Below are 15,035 nucleotides of genomic sequence, written 5' to 3' on the forward strand. Positions count from 1 at the left end.
CTCTGGAGTCACAGGGCCTGGGTTCGAAAGCTGATTCCACCAGAGTGGCTATGAACAAGCTACTTGACAGCTCTCTAACTCAGTTTCCCCATCTGTAAAACAGGGATAACCAAAGACACTATTTCATAGGATCCTTATGAGGACTAAAAAAAGAAAATGTGTATAAAGCCCATAGAAAAGTGCCCAACACACATAAGTGCTCCTTAAATGTGATCTATTCTTATTATACCTAGGCATATGATAGACACTCCATAGATATTTATCAAATAACTATTTGTTATTAAAATCAACCTAAAGTCGAGTCAAGGAGTGAGTTTGAAATTAGAGAATGGAAGTTCAGAGCAATCTGCCCCCCCCCTATTTATATGGGAAAAGAGGTTGAAGGATTCCCAGAAAGGTCAGAGATGGCTCATTGAGTGTCAGGCCTGGACCTAGAACCCAGAGCTTGTTGAATGAATGGACTTGGTCAGGCCTGCCACGCTTGTCAGGGGGCTCCTGAGCACAGGTACCCCCTTGTTACTTTAATACAGACCCTACATCTACTGGCCCAGCCCTGTCCTGGGACCTCCTCTGAATTTAGTTGGCCAACCTCTCCTCACGTGCCTGCTAGTACTGTCTTCACAGACTTGTGCTCCTCCTTGGGGATCAGGGAGGTGTTTGTGATAGCACAAACAGCCCGTTCCTCTTGGGGCTTTTGTGTGTCCATCCGGGGAAGAGGTGAGAGCTGGGGTTCCCAGAGCAGCATCCTACTCACCAAGACCCTGTTCCCTTCCTGGTGCGCCTCTCCTGTCCACTTCGGCCACTGCCCTGGCCCAGCTGACTCTGGGAAAACTGAGCCAGAAACAAATTGGAAAGTTGGGACGTGGGTTCTTGAGCAGAGTCCCAAATCCCCTTTTCTTTCTTTCTTTCTTTTTTTTACTTAAAAAAGTTTTTATTGGAACTGCCTGAAAATGTAGAGCTGTGTTCCAGTAGCCATGCTTCTTGATGATGACTGTATAATGATATAGCTTTCACAATGCAACTGTGTGATTGTGAAAACCTTGTGTCTGATGTTCCCTTTATCTATCTCATCAACAGATGAGAGGAACATATGGAATAAAAATAAATAATAGGGGGAACAAATGTTAAAATAGATTTAGTTTGAAATGCTAGGGATCAATGAAAGGGATCAGTAAGGGGTATGGCATGTAAAATCTTTTTTTCTGTTTGTTTTATTTTTCTGTTGTCTTTTTATTTCTTTTTCTGAATTGATGCTAATGTTCTGGGAAATGATCATGATGATGAATATGCAACTATGTGATGATATTGTGAATTGCTGAGTGTATGTGTTGGGAATGTTTGTGTTTCTTGTATTTTTTTTTAATTAATAAAAACTTTTTTTTTAAATTAGCAAGCTTCGAAAGTTAAAAAAAGTTTTTGTTTCCTAAATATGAATTTTTTTAATTTAATTTATTTTGTATTATCAAACCAAAACAACATACAAACATGAACATTCTTAACATACAAACATCCCGTGTATGGTGTAGAATCAATGTCTCACATCACTGCACAGTAGTATGCTCAACACCACAATCATCTTTTAGAACATATGCATCACTTCAGAAAAAGAAACAAAAAGAAAAAAGAAAAAATCACACATACCATACCCCTTGCCCCTCCCTCCCACTGACCACTAGTATTTCCATCCACTCAATAAATTTTAATCTTTGTTCCCCCTATTTTTTTCTATACCCCCTTACCACTCCCTTTCATTGATCCCTAGTATTTCAGTCTACCCAATTTATTTTAACATGTGTTCCCCCTACTATTTATTTCTTTTTAATCCATATTTTTTACTATCAATATCGTCGATAAAAGGAACATCAGAAACAAGGTTTTCACAATCACACAGTCACATTGTAAAAGCTATATCATTATACAATCATCTTCAAGAAACATGACTACTGGAATACAGCTCTACAGTTTCAGGCACTTCCCTCTAGCCTCTCTAATGCACCTTAAACTATAAAGGGGATATCTATAAAATACCTAAGAATAACCTCCAGGATAACCTCTTGACTCCGTTTGAAATCTCTCAGCCATTGACACTTTATTTTCTCTCATTTCTCTTTCCCCTTTTGGTCGAGAAGGTTTTCTCAATCCCTTGATGCTGAGTCCCATCTCATTCTAGGATTTCTGTCCCACGTTGCCAGGGAGGTTTACACCCCTGGGAGTCATGTCCCACATAGACAGGGGGATGGTGGTGAATTTGCTTGCCATGTTGGCTGAGAGAGAGGCCACATCTGAGCAACAAAAGAGGTTCTCTAGGGGTGACTCTTTGGCCTAATTTTAAGTAGGCTTAATCTATTCTTTGCAGTGGTAAGTTTCATATGAACAAACCCCAAGCAAAATCCCCTTTTCTTGCACCACTAGTTGTACACACAAACAGGACCAGCTATATAATTTGTGGAGTCCACTAAAAAATGAACATGTGGGTTCACTAAGTTTAAAAATGATTAAGAAGTTAAAGACAGCAACAGCAGAGTAGCTGGATCCTTCCGAACACAGAACTTTGGGCAACTGCACAGGTTACATGAAACTGCCTGTGTATACAAACTGAGTACATGTACATGCATGAATTTTTCTGGGGAAAGAGGTCTCAACTGTTGATGCATTGTGAACCAGAAAAGTCAAGAATCAATTGTAATTGTAATACTGTAATTGAAACCAGTAGCCATGTTTCTTGAAGATGAATGTATAATGATAAAGAGCTTTTACAATGTGACTGTGTGATTGTGAAAGAGAGGACCCCTGCTTTTCACCCCCACCTCCTCCCTCCACTTCAGATAGGTAGTTGTGACCCTTCGGGGGGACGGAAGGGGGTAGGTTAGTGAACATGTTGCATGAGCACAGACTTTGGAGGAGGGAAGGGCAATGGGGATGGAGAGAAGTGGGTGCATGAGAAATGGAGTTCAGAATTGAATCATTGAGATGGACTGGGACTGGATTGGAATAGGGGAAAAGAAAGACATGAAGGCTGGCTCTCAGGTTTCTTTCTGGCTTGAGCAATTGGGTCAGTCAATGACAGTACTGTTCATTGAGATGGGGAAAAGCTAGCATAAGATTGGTGACGTGTTTTGCTTTGCTGGGTAGCAGTGGGAATCAATGATTCCCTTCTGCACATGAAAAAGTATCAAGGAGGCAGTTAGATAATAGAGCTCAGAAAGTGAGAGATAATGCATTTCAGGGCCATTGACATAGAGATGGCATTTAACCTTGTTGGAATGGATAAGATCTCCCATGGGTTCTGAGTGTGCAATGCTCTGTTATTTGGGACAAATAATTTAAATGCCCTGACCCTTAGTTTTCTCATTTGTAAAATGGGGACAAGAATACTGTCCTCTTCATAGGATTTCATAAATGAGCTTGTGAAAAGGAAATGCTTAGCACAGACTCTACAATATCAAATAGGGATGCCATGGGGGAGGTACAGGTTTCTACTGAAAAAGCGACATTTGAGCAACCACTTGGAGGTGAGGGAGTTCATCATGTGGACGTGTGGAGGAGGAGGAGGAGAAGGAGTCCAGGTGAGGGAACAGCTAGTGTAGAGACCCTAAGAAAGGAGGTCCATGGCACATTTGAGAAGTGGTAAGAATATTGAGTGGTGGGAAGTGAAGTCAGAGAGGTAAAAAGGTGTAGGGGGGGACTTTATGAGGAAATACCTCATGGCAAGGGCAGCTGGCTCTCCAACCTGGCAGAGGCAGTCGCCCTCAACACGGCAAAAGCAGCAGGTGTCCAACAAGATGAGGTCGTATGTCTCCCAACATGGCGGCCATCTGTGCTGGGCAGATCCTAAGGATCCCCCTTCCAGACCACCCACACAGAGAAGGGCCTCACCTGGTAAAGCAGGCTCACCAGCAGGGCCTCTCCTCTTGGCTATGGAGTATCCTCTCCCAGCAAAACTTGGCTGGGTCTTTGTCCCATGGTTCCCACTCCAAGCACAAATCTGTCATTTTCTTCCCAATCTGTGGAGATTCAATATAAGGCCTCTTGGGTAGTAACATCCTGTCCCCTATTCCAGATACAAAAGGGGTCCCCTGCTAGGATTGAGCATTTCTGCAGTCTTTTCTGGGGCCAGGTAGCCAATGCAGAATCATGGTGTACTGGCCAGCCTTGGGGGCTCAGGAAGCCTTCAGGGCCTTGAATAGTGGTGACTGGAGGCCAAGATAAAAGGGTGTCTGTGACAGGAAAAGAGGTAAAATTGGCATCCATTATAGAGGGATGGACCCTAGAAGCGAGCAAATGACCTAGTGTATTTGGTATGGGCCAGGAGGAGGCACAGAGTGATACAAACCCAATCATTGACCCATTCATCCATTTAGTCATCCATCTATCCATCTACCCACCAGTTCATTCATTAGCACATATCTGAGTATAGATTTAAAGTGATTTCCATTGCAGCACTGCTTTGTGGTGAGACACACAAACAAGAAAACCTGGAAACAGTGTGCATGTCCATCACGGGAGTTTGGCTGAGTAAACTGTGAGACACTCACACCGCATGGAGACATGGTCCATCTGTCCAAGGTCATGTAATGAAGCTATTAAAAAGACTGCATTAGATCTGTACCTTCCAACTTCCATGATATATTTCAAGCAAGTTGCAGAGAAATAAAGATACCTCCCCACCCAAAACCAAAACCTACATATGTTATTAAGTGTGTGGATGAATTTACTAACATGGCATATCTTGGGAAGGCAAGCTGAGAAAGGACAGGAGTTGGGGAGATTATTATTTTTCTTACTATACTCTTGTGTTGTTTTACTGGTTGCAAAGGAGTAAAGGGGCCTTCAGAAATCAGATTGACCAAGGGCAAGAAATAGAAAAGGCTGAGCCTTGGTTTCCTCCTCTGGAAAATGGGCATAATAAGAGTATCTTCAGTGATGAAGGTTAATTGAAGTAAGGCATGTAAAACTCAGCACAGGGCCTAGAACAGGCATTCAACAATGTTGGTAGTTATTAGTGATTTAAAAATCAGCATGACAATCCAAACACAGGGAGCATAGAATAAAAATGAGGCCCTTTGATCCTGTATAACTTAATGTAATGCCTAGATACATGCCAGCATATATTAAGCAAATGATCAAAAAGTATTGAAGGATGGGAGAAAAAATAGGGAATTATTAAACTTTACCACCGGGGAAAACCCTGATACTGTGTCAAACACTAGGGACACCCAAACCAACAGGCCAAGCTCTTGATCTTGAGGCTTGCTCTTGTGAACCTTATGTATGTAGTGGAGAAGCCTAGCCCACCTATAACCATGCCTAAGAGTTACTTCCAGAGGACTTCTTTTGTTGCTCAGATGTGGCCTCTCTCTCTTTAAGCCCAACTCTTTAGCAAGTAAAATCACTGCCCTCCCCCCTACATGGGACATGATGTTGAGGAGTGAAAGTCTCCCTGGCGGCATGGGAGGTGACTCCCAGGGACGAGTCTGGCCCTGGCACTGTGAGATCAACAACACCATCCTGACTAAAAGAGGGAAAAGAAGCATAACAAATAAGGTATCAGTGGCCGAGAGAGTTCAAGTAGAGTCAAGAGGCTACTCTGGAGGTCACTCTTATGCAAGCTTCAGTTAGACATTACTACCTACCATAACTTGCCAAACCCCAACCAAAACCATTCCAGTCAATCCTAAAGAACAAATGGGCATTATATAAGATTCTACAAATATTCAATACACTGGGATCACTTTCCAGAAACCTACAACTTCCAGATGGGTCCCTGGACCAGATAAGTCCTAAAATGCAAAGAGGCCAGCCTCTCCAGAACATCAACAAGTTCTATCCCCCTACCTCATATTAACAACAACCTCTTTCAACATGAAAAAGTTAGAATGGGCATAGCCCAAATACCCCTAAAGAGTGGGATAGAAAGATCAAAGGTGATAGGAAGGTTTAACAAATAAGTATGATTGCTGAACAAATGACTATGATTGCTGAATCATTATACTGACATTTCTTAGTCTCCAGTAACTTAGAGAAGCTAGAAGTAAAAAATTGTGGAATTGTAACCCATACCAAACACTGAAATCTGTTCTACAACTAATTGTTGCAATGTGCTTTGAAATTTATTGCTTTTTTGTACATTATTTTTCACAAAAAAGAAAAAAAAGTCAATTGTGATGATGAAAAAATATATATATTCCTTCTAGCCTCCGGTGCTCTAGAGCAGCTAGAAGGAAAATCTGAGCTGATGGAATGGTAGCCCATGAGAAATTCTGGGATCTGTTCTATAACTACTTGTTGAACAGTGCTTTGAAAAGCACTGACTTCCGGGTCAAGATGGCGGCTTAACAACGTGAGCGTTTTAGTTCGTCCTCCAGAACAACTACTAAATAACCAGAAACAGTACAGAACAGCTCCTGGGGCCATGTCAGTGACCAGACACACAGCATACCCCAGTCTGGACCAGCTGGACCGGCGGCGAGCACCCCCCAGAACCGTGAATTCCCAAAGCTGCGGTGGCCAGTGACCCTCCCCCACAGGCCACTTCCCAGAAAGGAAAGGAAGGGACTTTACCAGCAGCAGGGACTGGGCACAATCAAACGCCAATTGTGGAACTAATTAACAAATACTGACTACTAAAAATAGGTCCCCAGCTTAGGTGAACCTGATCAAAGCAGAGGTTGCTCACTTTTGCCCCGGTGCCAAGGGGGCAGGACTCACAGAAAAAGGGGGAAAAAAAAAAAGAAGGAAACAGAGGTTTTTGTGGCTGTGTATCTACAAAGGCTTGACTGCCTCTGGATACAGCAGCAGGACTTTTCAGGCTGCAACTGCCCCAGGCATAGGCAGAAGTGATCTCTTTTGGGGGCTTGTCTGGAGACTGTGCCTTCCCCAGGGGAGGGGTGAAGCCCAACTCAGGTGGAATCCCTCCATCAAGGAATTCAGACCCCAGGGCTTGGTAATTCGAAGCCATTAAAACCAGCCTACAACCTCTCCTCTGTCTCCACCACGCCCCCAGCAGGGAGAGTCTGCCAAAGTTAAAGGTACCGCATCATCTTATGCTGGTGGGACCTGCAGTCAGACAAGCGCCACACACAGGGCAGGATAAGAAAAACAGAGTCCAGAGACTTCACAGGAAAGTCTTTCAACCTGCTGGGTCTTACCCTCAGGGAAAACTGATGCAGGTGACTCTTTCCTCCTGATAGGAGGCCAGTTTGGTCTGGGAAAATCTGGCTGGGGTCTATAATATCTAAGTAGACCCTCCTAAGTGTGTGTGTCGGGGGCGGGGGGGGGGGAGGCACCACACAAGCAGGGCAAGAAACAAGAAAACAAGAACTGAAAAATTCTCCTCTGTTAAACAAAACTTAAGCTAAAGGTCCAGATAAAGCTGAACGGAATATCAAAGAACAGATAGACAACAAATTTATCCAGCAAGAAAACCCTAGATAAAAGAAGTGAAAGCAATCTCCAGAATAAACTAATTAAGGTAATTAAATGCCTAGACGCCAGCAAAAAATAACAAATCATACTAGGAAAATTGAAGATATGGCCGAGACAAAGGAACAAACCAACAATCCAAATGACATACAGGAGCTGAAACAATTAATTCAGAATGTACGAACAGACATGGAAAATCTCATCAAAAACCAAATCAATGAATTGAGGGAGGATATAAAGAAAGCAAGGAATGAACAAAAAGAAGAAACTGAAAGTCTAAAAAAAACAAATCACAGAACTTATGGGAATGAAAGACACAGTAGAAGAGATGAAAAAAACAGTGGAAACCTGCAATGGTAGATTTCGAGAGACAGAACATAGGATTTCAAAACTGGAGGATGGAACATCTGAAATCTGACAAGAAACAGAAACTATAGGGAAAAAAATGGAAAAATATGAGCAGGGACTCAGGGAATTGAAAGACGATATGAAGCGCATGAATATATGTGTTGTGGGTGTCCCAGAAGGAGAAGAGAAGGGAAAAGGAGGAGAAAAACTAATGGAGGAAATTATCACTGAAAATTTCCCAACTCTTACAAAAGACTTAAAATTACAGATCCAAGAAGTGTAGCATACCCCAAAGAGAATAGATCCAAATAGACATACTCCAAGACATTTAATAATCAGAATGTCAGAGGTCAAAGAGAAAGAGAGGATCTTGAAAGCAGCAAGAGAAAAGCAATCCATCACATACAAGGGAAGCCCAATAAGACTATGCGCAGATCTCTCAGCAGAAACCATGGAGGCGAGAAGACAGTGGGATAATATATTTAAATTATTAAAAGAGAAAAACTGCCAACCAAGAATTCTATATCCAGCAAAACTGTCCTTCAAAAATGAGGGAGAAATTGAAACATTTTCAGACAAAAAATCACTGAGAGAATTTGAGACCAAGAGACCAGCTCTGCAAGAAATACTAAAGGGAACACTAGAGACAGATACGAAGACAGAAGAGAGAGGTGTGGAGAAGAAGAGTGTAGAAAGGAAAACTATGAGTAAAGGTAAAAAGAAGGAAAATTAGATATGACATATAAAATCCAGAAGGCAAAATAGTAGAAAAAGTACTACCCATGCAGTAATAATACTGAATGTTAATGGATTAAACTCTCCAACCAAAAGACATAGTCTGGCAGAATGGATTAAAAAACAGGACCCATCTATTGGCTGTCTCTACTCAAAGGACATGAGGCCAAGGACACAAATGGACATTTACACACCAATGTTTATAGCAGCATTATTAACAATTACCAAGAGATGGAAACAGCCAAAATGTCCATCAACAGACAGTTGACTAAGTATTTGCAAGCCTCCTTTGGGGAATGGTGAGAGTGGGGAGAAATTCAACTTCCCCAAGTTGAATTCTTGGTATTCTCACAAGCAGAGGGGACAACCAAAGCTATACTGAGAGCCCCCAGTCTTGGGGTTTGTTCATATGAAATTTAACCCCACAAAGGATAGGTCAAGTCTACTTAAAATTTAGGCCTAAGAGTCACCCCCAAGAGAGCCTCTTTTGTTGCTCAATATGGCCTCTCTCTCTAGCCAACATGATGAGCAGTCTCACCACCCTCCCCCTCTCTGCGTGGGACATGACTCCCAGGGATGTGGACCTTCCTGGCAACGTGGGACAGAGATCCTGGAATGAGCTGAGACTCAGCATCAAGGGACTGAGAAAAACCCTAGAATGAGCTGAGAATTAACATCAAGGGGTTGAGAGAACCTTCTCGACCAAAGAGGGAAGAGTGAAATGAGACTAAGTGTCAATGGCTGAGAGATTCCAAACAGAGTCAAGAGGTTATCCTGGAGGTTATTCTTATGCATTAAGTAGATATCACCTTGCTGTTCAAGATGTAGTGGAGAGGCTGGAGGGAACTGCCTGAAAATGTAGAGCTGTGTTCCGGTAGCCATGTTTCTTGATGATGATTGAACAATGATACAGCTTTCACAATGAGACTCTGCAAATGTGAAAACCTTGTGTCTGATGCTCCTTTTAGCTACTATATCAACAGAAGGAGTAGAACATATGGAATAAAAATAAATAATAGGGGGAACAAATGTTAAAATAAATTTAGTTTGAAATGCTAGTGGTAAATGAAAGCGAGGGGTAAGGGGTATGGTATGTATAATCTTTTTTTTCTCTGTTATCATTTTCTTTCTTTTTCTGTTGTCTTTTTCTTTTTCTAAATCGATGCAAATGTTCTAGAAATGATGAATATGCAACTATGTGATGATATTAAGAATTACTGATTGTATATGTAGAATGGAATGAATCTTAATGTTTTGTTTGCTAATTTTTTTAATTAACAAAAAAAGTTAAAAAAAAGTATTGCTTTTTCCTTTCTTTGTTTTGTATATATATTATAAAAAGTTTTTAAAAAATCAGTATGACAGCTTGAGGCACTGTTCTTCACTACAGATAGTGATTGTTTCTTCAGCAAATACCATATGCTAAATGCTTCACATGCATTTTTCACATTTAACACTCTTAATAATTTCCTGAAGGCAAATACTAGTATTGTTTGTATTTCACAGGCCAGGAATTGAAGGCTCAGAAAGGTGATGTGACTGGTCCTGGCTCACACAGCCAGGAAGTGGTAGTGCTGGATTCAAGTTTGGACTCTTGGTTCCAAAGTCCTTGGAGTTCTGCTGGGGGGCACTTGTTTCAAGTAGGGGAATTCAAAGGCAGTTTTGAATTTAAGATGCTTCTCCACCAGTTCTGGTCCAAGGGCCACCTTCAGGGCAGGACTGTCACAGGCACAGCCTGTGGGAGAGTGGACTCAGAGCTATAGCTTTGTGTCCACTCCTGTTTCATCCCCAAATCTATCGTTTTGGAGGTTTCCCTTTCTGCAAACTCCTTTCAAACTGCACAAGAAAAATGTTGACAGCAAAGCATCTTCCTCTTGAAGGGTGTGTGTGATTTCATCCTCTCTCCCTACGTCATGGCTAGAGACTAGCATGTCTCCACAGGTCGGTTTCCCCAGGGGTTCAGTGGCCCATTATCTATTTTTGCCTCAGTGCCAGTCTCACCAGGCAGTTCCCTTCTCCCCACTTGCTCCTCCCTTGACTTGGGCAAGCGCAGTTTCTCAGGCCACGTCCCTACCCTGAAACTGCCCTGCTGAGTGGGAGGTGTGGAGGAGTCAGAGTGAAGGTCTGCTTTTTTGCTTTTCATAAAAATTCCAGGCCAAATTGATTCCAATAAAGAGATCCACGGCAGAAAAGTTAGAAAACCACAGGCTTGGTTGTCCCTAGCCACCCGCCAGCCCCCATACCCTCAATCCCACATATCATGGCAGGCCTAGACTCTGGGTTTGGGTCTGTCCCAGAACAAGGGCGGGGCAGACACAATAAAACTGAGAGTTGCAAAAATAGGGATCCTGAGGGAGGACGGTCCAAACCCACTTGCAATAGTAACAAAAGGATTTATTTAAAAATGCCACCTGAGATGTTGCTGAATAAACAGCTTCTAAGGAGAAAGTCTTACGAGGAATCGGGGTAGTTGTTAGCTGAGGATGGCTTTAGAGCAGTAAAAAGGTCTGAACAAAACCCTTCTCCGCAGTTGTTTCAGGACACCCCGGCCCCTTCCGCCCCTTGCCCAGTTCCAGGATTAGGGCTCGGCCTGGAGGGCTCACCTTGGCTAAGTAAGCAGCATAACCAGACAACCAACAAGAACAGCAGCAAGCCCATGGGCAGGCAGAGCCAGAAAGCCAGGAAGTAAAACGTGAGATCATTGACCAGCGGCACCAGAGGGTACTTCATGGCACATGGGTGATAAGATGCCCCTGGGGACCAGGTGGGCCAGCCACACTCTGCCCTCAGTCCAACTGTGACTGAGATGGTGATGTAATAAGGAAAGCCTAGTGTCCTTTAGGTGAAGACTGCAGGGGAAGACCTTGAGGGAGAGCTGTTGGACATACGGGCCCTGGGCAGTGAGATAACTTGGCTGAAAGTAAAAGCTCAGGTTTCCAGGCAGGAGTACAGATCCAGGTTTGAATCCCTGTGCTAACTGCTATTGGATGATACCTCTCTGATGCTCTGTTTTGTAAGATGGAAATAATTCTTAACTCACCAAGCTGCTAAATTAGAAAAATAAATGATGGAATAAAAATTTCCCACAGGTTCAAATATTCAAGGCTACAGATATGATCCGGGGCCTGCCAGGTCCTCTGGCCCTATAATTTTGGCTGCACATGCCCACATTTACACAGCTGCCTGTCTAGGTGCACTAAATTACATTCAGTTAGCTGCATTCCCCACCACTCCCACCAACAATTGCTATGCAGGAAATTTAGGTCCAGTACTGGCAGGTCTCCCGACTTTTCCAAGAGCCAAAAAATCTGAATTATGTGAAATCTTCCAATTTTAAAATGTTGAATCAAACCTTGATAAAACATTGTTAGTTAAACAAAAATACACCTGCCAGACCAGACTGGATCACTGGGTGCCATTTTAAAAGATTTCTAATCCCATACACAGTAGGCCCTCAATAAATGATTAAGTTGGAAACTTCTACACCTTTCCTTAGGGTTGTCAGTGAGTAGCTTCTAGAGGCTTCAACCTTGTTTCTTTAACTCTCAAGGGGCAAAAAACACTCTAAAATGCCATTCTTACTGTCTCCCACCTCACCCCTATCATTCATTCACTCATGAAGTAGCAAGCTTCCTCCACATGCCAGGTCCTATGGCAGGCAGGAGGCTTTGGGCCTATCAAGTCCCTCAAACGCCTAAACTACATCCAGATTGGGATCCTGATGGGTGTGGGAAGGTTAAGTGACTGTTGTGTAGGTGAAGAAGGCAGGAGCACTGCCAGCAGGTGGGTGGGGGCTAGAGGGTACTGATTCAGAGGCCAATTTCTAGGCCTACCCACACTGATTGAGACAGGACCTCTGAGGTAAGGATCAGGACTTGACATATTTAATGTGAAGCCAGGGCGATTGTGATCCAGATTTGACTTTGTGACTTAAGAGTACAGGTTGTAATGTCCAGCAAACCAATCCCAGTCGTGGGAAGCAGCTATAGGAGTGGGTGGTAAACCTGAGGGAGTTATACAGGGGAAGAACCTCCTTACAGGACACCAGGCAGGGAGGAAAGCAAGTGGGGACCAGCCACAGGAAATATGGGAGTATAGGGGCAGCTAGGCTTGGAGGGCCAGGGGGTTTAGAAGGAGTCCTAGTCTAGCTGTGGGGTGGAGGTGGACAGAGTCCCCAGCACATTATGGGCAGATAGTATTAGAATGAATATCCAAACAGTAGTGCCCTGGCAGGCTGCAGCAAACGCAGGGCCCAGAGATCAAGACCATAAGTTGGGGTCAGAAAGAGCTGTGCAGCACAAGTGGGAAAGGCTTGCACATCCATTTTCTGGCTACGAAAACTTGCCAGACACCAAACAGGGCCACTGTGTCATCAGTTCAGGGAGAAGCTTTCGGGCCAGCTGGAGGCCTTGTGGTACAAGGGCAGTGCAGGAGGAGACATACAACTTCAACTTGAAGGGGTACAGTTTCTCCAGGTACCTGGTTCAGGATAGCGCACTAACGTCACAGAGTCTGGGTCAGGTCAGAGGAAGCTGCTCGTGGCAAAGGCATTAATGGTTCTCATCATTATTTCCTTAAGTGTTACAACCATTCCACCATGTGCTATCTAGGCATTAAGATGCTCATCTCGCCCCATTTAACCTCTGCAGCCAACTCTATGCAAAAGGGCAGCAGGTAGGAGAGTGGGATGATCTCTGCCTTCTCTTCTCTCCGGACTGCCCAACACTGACAGAGTTCAGATATTCTGCAGGCAGACAGCAGAGCTTCCAAGCATTTCCCCATTTTCAAGTCAGAGAAACTTCCCACGCTAGTCAGCAATTCCTAGTCTCTTTAAAGTGAGGTCTGTTGGCAGTGTTTTCATTATACAAGTTCCTTCCGGCTTAGAAGGCCAAAGACTTCTAAAATTAATTGAATGATGAGTATTTCATGAAATTCCAAAACCAGGGTGAAAAAATTAGAAAGGGTAGAGGACAACTCCTGGAAAGAATAAATTAAGAACATTCATGCACAATCAAACCCTTGGCCTTTAACCAAAAGCACACACAAAGTTGTTAGAAGAATTTCCTTAAAATTTAATTGGCTAAATGAATTACATTCAATTTTCCAGGGGTTTCTTCTGGACAAGGGATTGGCATAAATATAAACAAGTTTCTGGGCCTCCTCCCCTAATCGACGAAGATATAACACAGGAGGCTAAGGGACACAGTACACCTTCATATTTACATTTTGCCTTTACTTTACAGTTCAGTGCCAGAAATATTTACAGAAAATACAATAAGAAAAAGATCATGTCTTGGCAACATACCGAAATTCATACAAATCGTATATATGATTTCAAGCAAATGATACTGCTTATATTTTAGTCACAACTGCCAAGCCCTTCAGAGGAGAAAGACGGTCTTGGTCATTATAAGAGAAGAGGACTTGGGAAACTTGGTTTGCTTCAACAAATATTTATTGGGCGCCTAATATATGCAAGGCACTGTGGAATCCCAAATTACACCTTTTCCCTCAGCATTAAAAAAAAGAAAAACATCTGAAGAACATAAGTTGGTATTCTGAGAAAAACACTATACAGTACATGGCTTCTTTAGCTATTGAGAAACCCACAATTTGATTCCACGTTGTTTGAATGAATTACCTATAATCTCTTCATTTCAGGAAAAGAGGCTATAATGGAAATCTTTAAAACAGACCATCTAACTCAATTTATTGTTTCATGTAAACATATAAATCAATTCTTTTTAGGAAGATATAACCTGAATGAGCTTTAAAACGTTGAACAGAGAACTACTGTCAGGAGGAGTGTCAAATGACCTCTAGTACATCTTTCACCATCCACCACAAAATATGTCTCTGAATAAAGCCGACTCCCATTTAGGAAAGTTTCACCTGCCAACAGAAATAAATACTCTTGAAGTTTCTGAAGTTCTGCAGAGCCTGACAAATGCTTCTCCAGCTATGTAGAATAACTTTGTGAAGGCCCCACATGGACCCAGAGGCAACTGATAGGACTGGCCAAAGATATACTTTGTATTTATAAATGAATCCAGAGAATGGGCTGCTCTGAAATAGAGGACCTGAAAGCAGAGGATCTCACATCAATGTGTGTATCTGGCCAGGAGGTCAGCCTACCATGTAACTATTTCTTTTAAAGGGCCAATGGACAGAAGCAGGGGGGGTGGGAGGATTTTTGGAGGAAACACTGGACTAAAGGGAGAGCAGTTTGAACAAAGAAAGGGTTTAAAAGGCAAAGGCCCTCCTTACTGACTTCAATGCTCCAGAAAGGAGGAAAGACCCCAAAACAACTTGAGAAGAGAGTACAAGGGGCTACCTACTTCTGTCTCTTGAGTGATGCTTTCCTCTTAGACTCATGCAGCCCCCAGTGCAGCTGTAACAGCAACCCATTACAGGTGACAACTAAACTTAAAGCCGCAGACCAAAATGGTCCTGGCTTCCCTCAAAGGTTATGGAGATATGCTAGCAAATTTATCACATGGACTTAACTAAGTATACACCTCCAGTATCAA

The 15,035-nt window shown here is 42.9% G+C and overlaps 1 protein-coding gene across 1 annotated transcript; it reads right to left on the reverse strand.

The window, feature by feature from the left end:
* Positions 1-218: 218 nt before the first annotated feature.
* ADIG (adipogenin) lies at positions 219-11,557 on the reverse strand. The gene is given in 4 exon segments (XM_077168796.1): positions 219-831; positions 3,877-3,987; positions 3,989-4,004; positions 11,109-11,557. Coding segments are annotated over 3 exon segments (240 nt in total). The 5' UTR covers positions 11,236-11,557; the 3' UTR covers positions 219-831; positions 3,877-3,890.
* Between the last annotated feature and the right edge of the window lie 3,478 nt (positions 11,558-15,035).

The sequence above is a fragment of the Tamandua tetradactyla genome, chromosome 1 (genome assembly GCF_023851605.1).
Source record: "Tamandua tetradactyla isolate mTamTet1 chromosome 1, mTamTet1.pri, whole genome shotgun sequence".
Classification (NCBI taxonomy): Eukaryota; Metazoa; Chordata; class Mammalia; order Pilosa; family Myrmecophagidae; genus Tamandua; species Tamandua tetradactyla.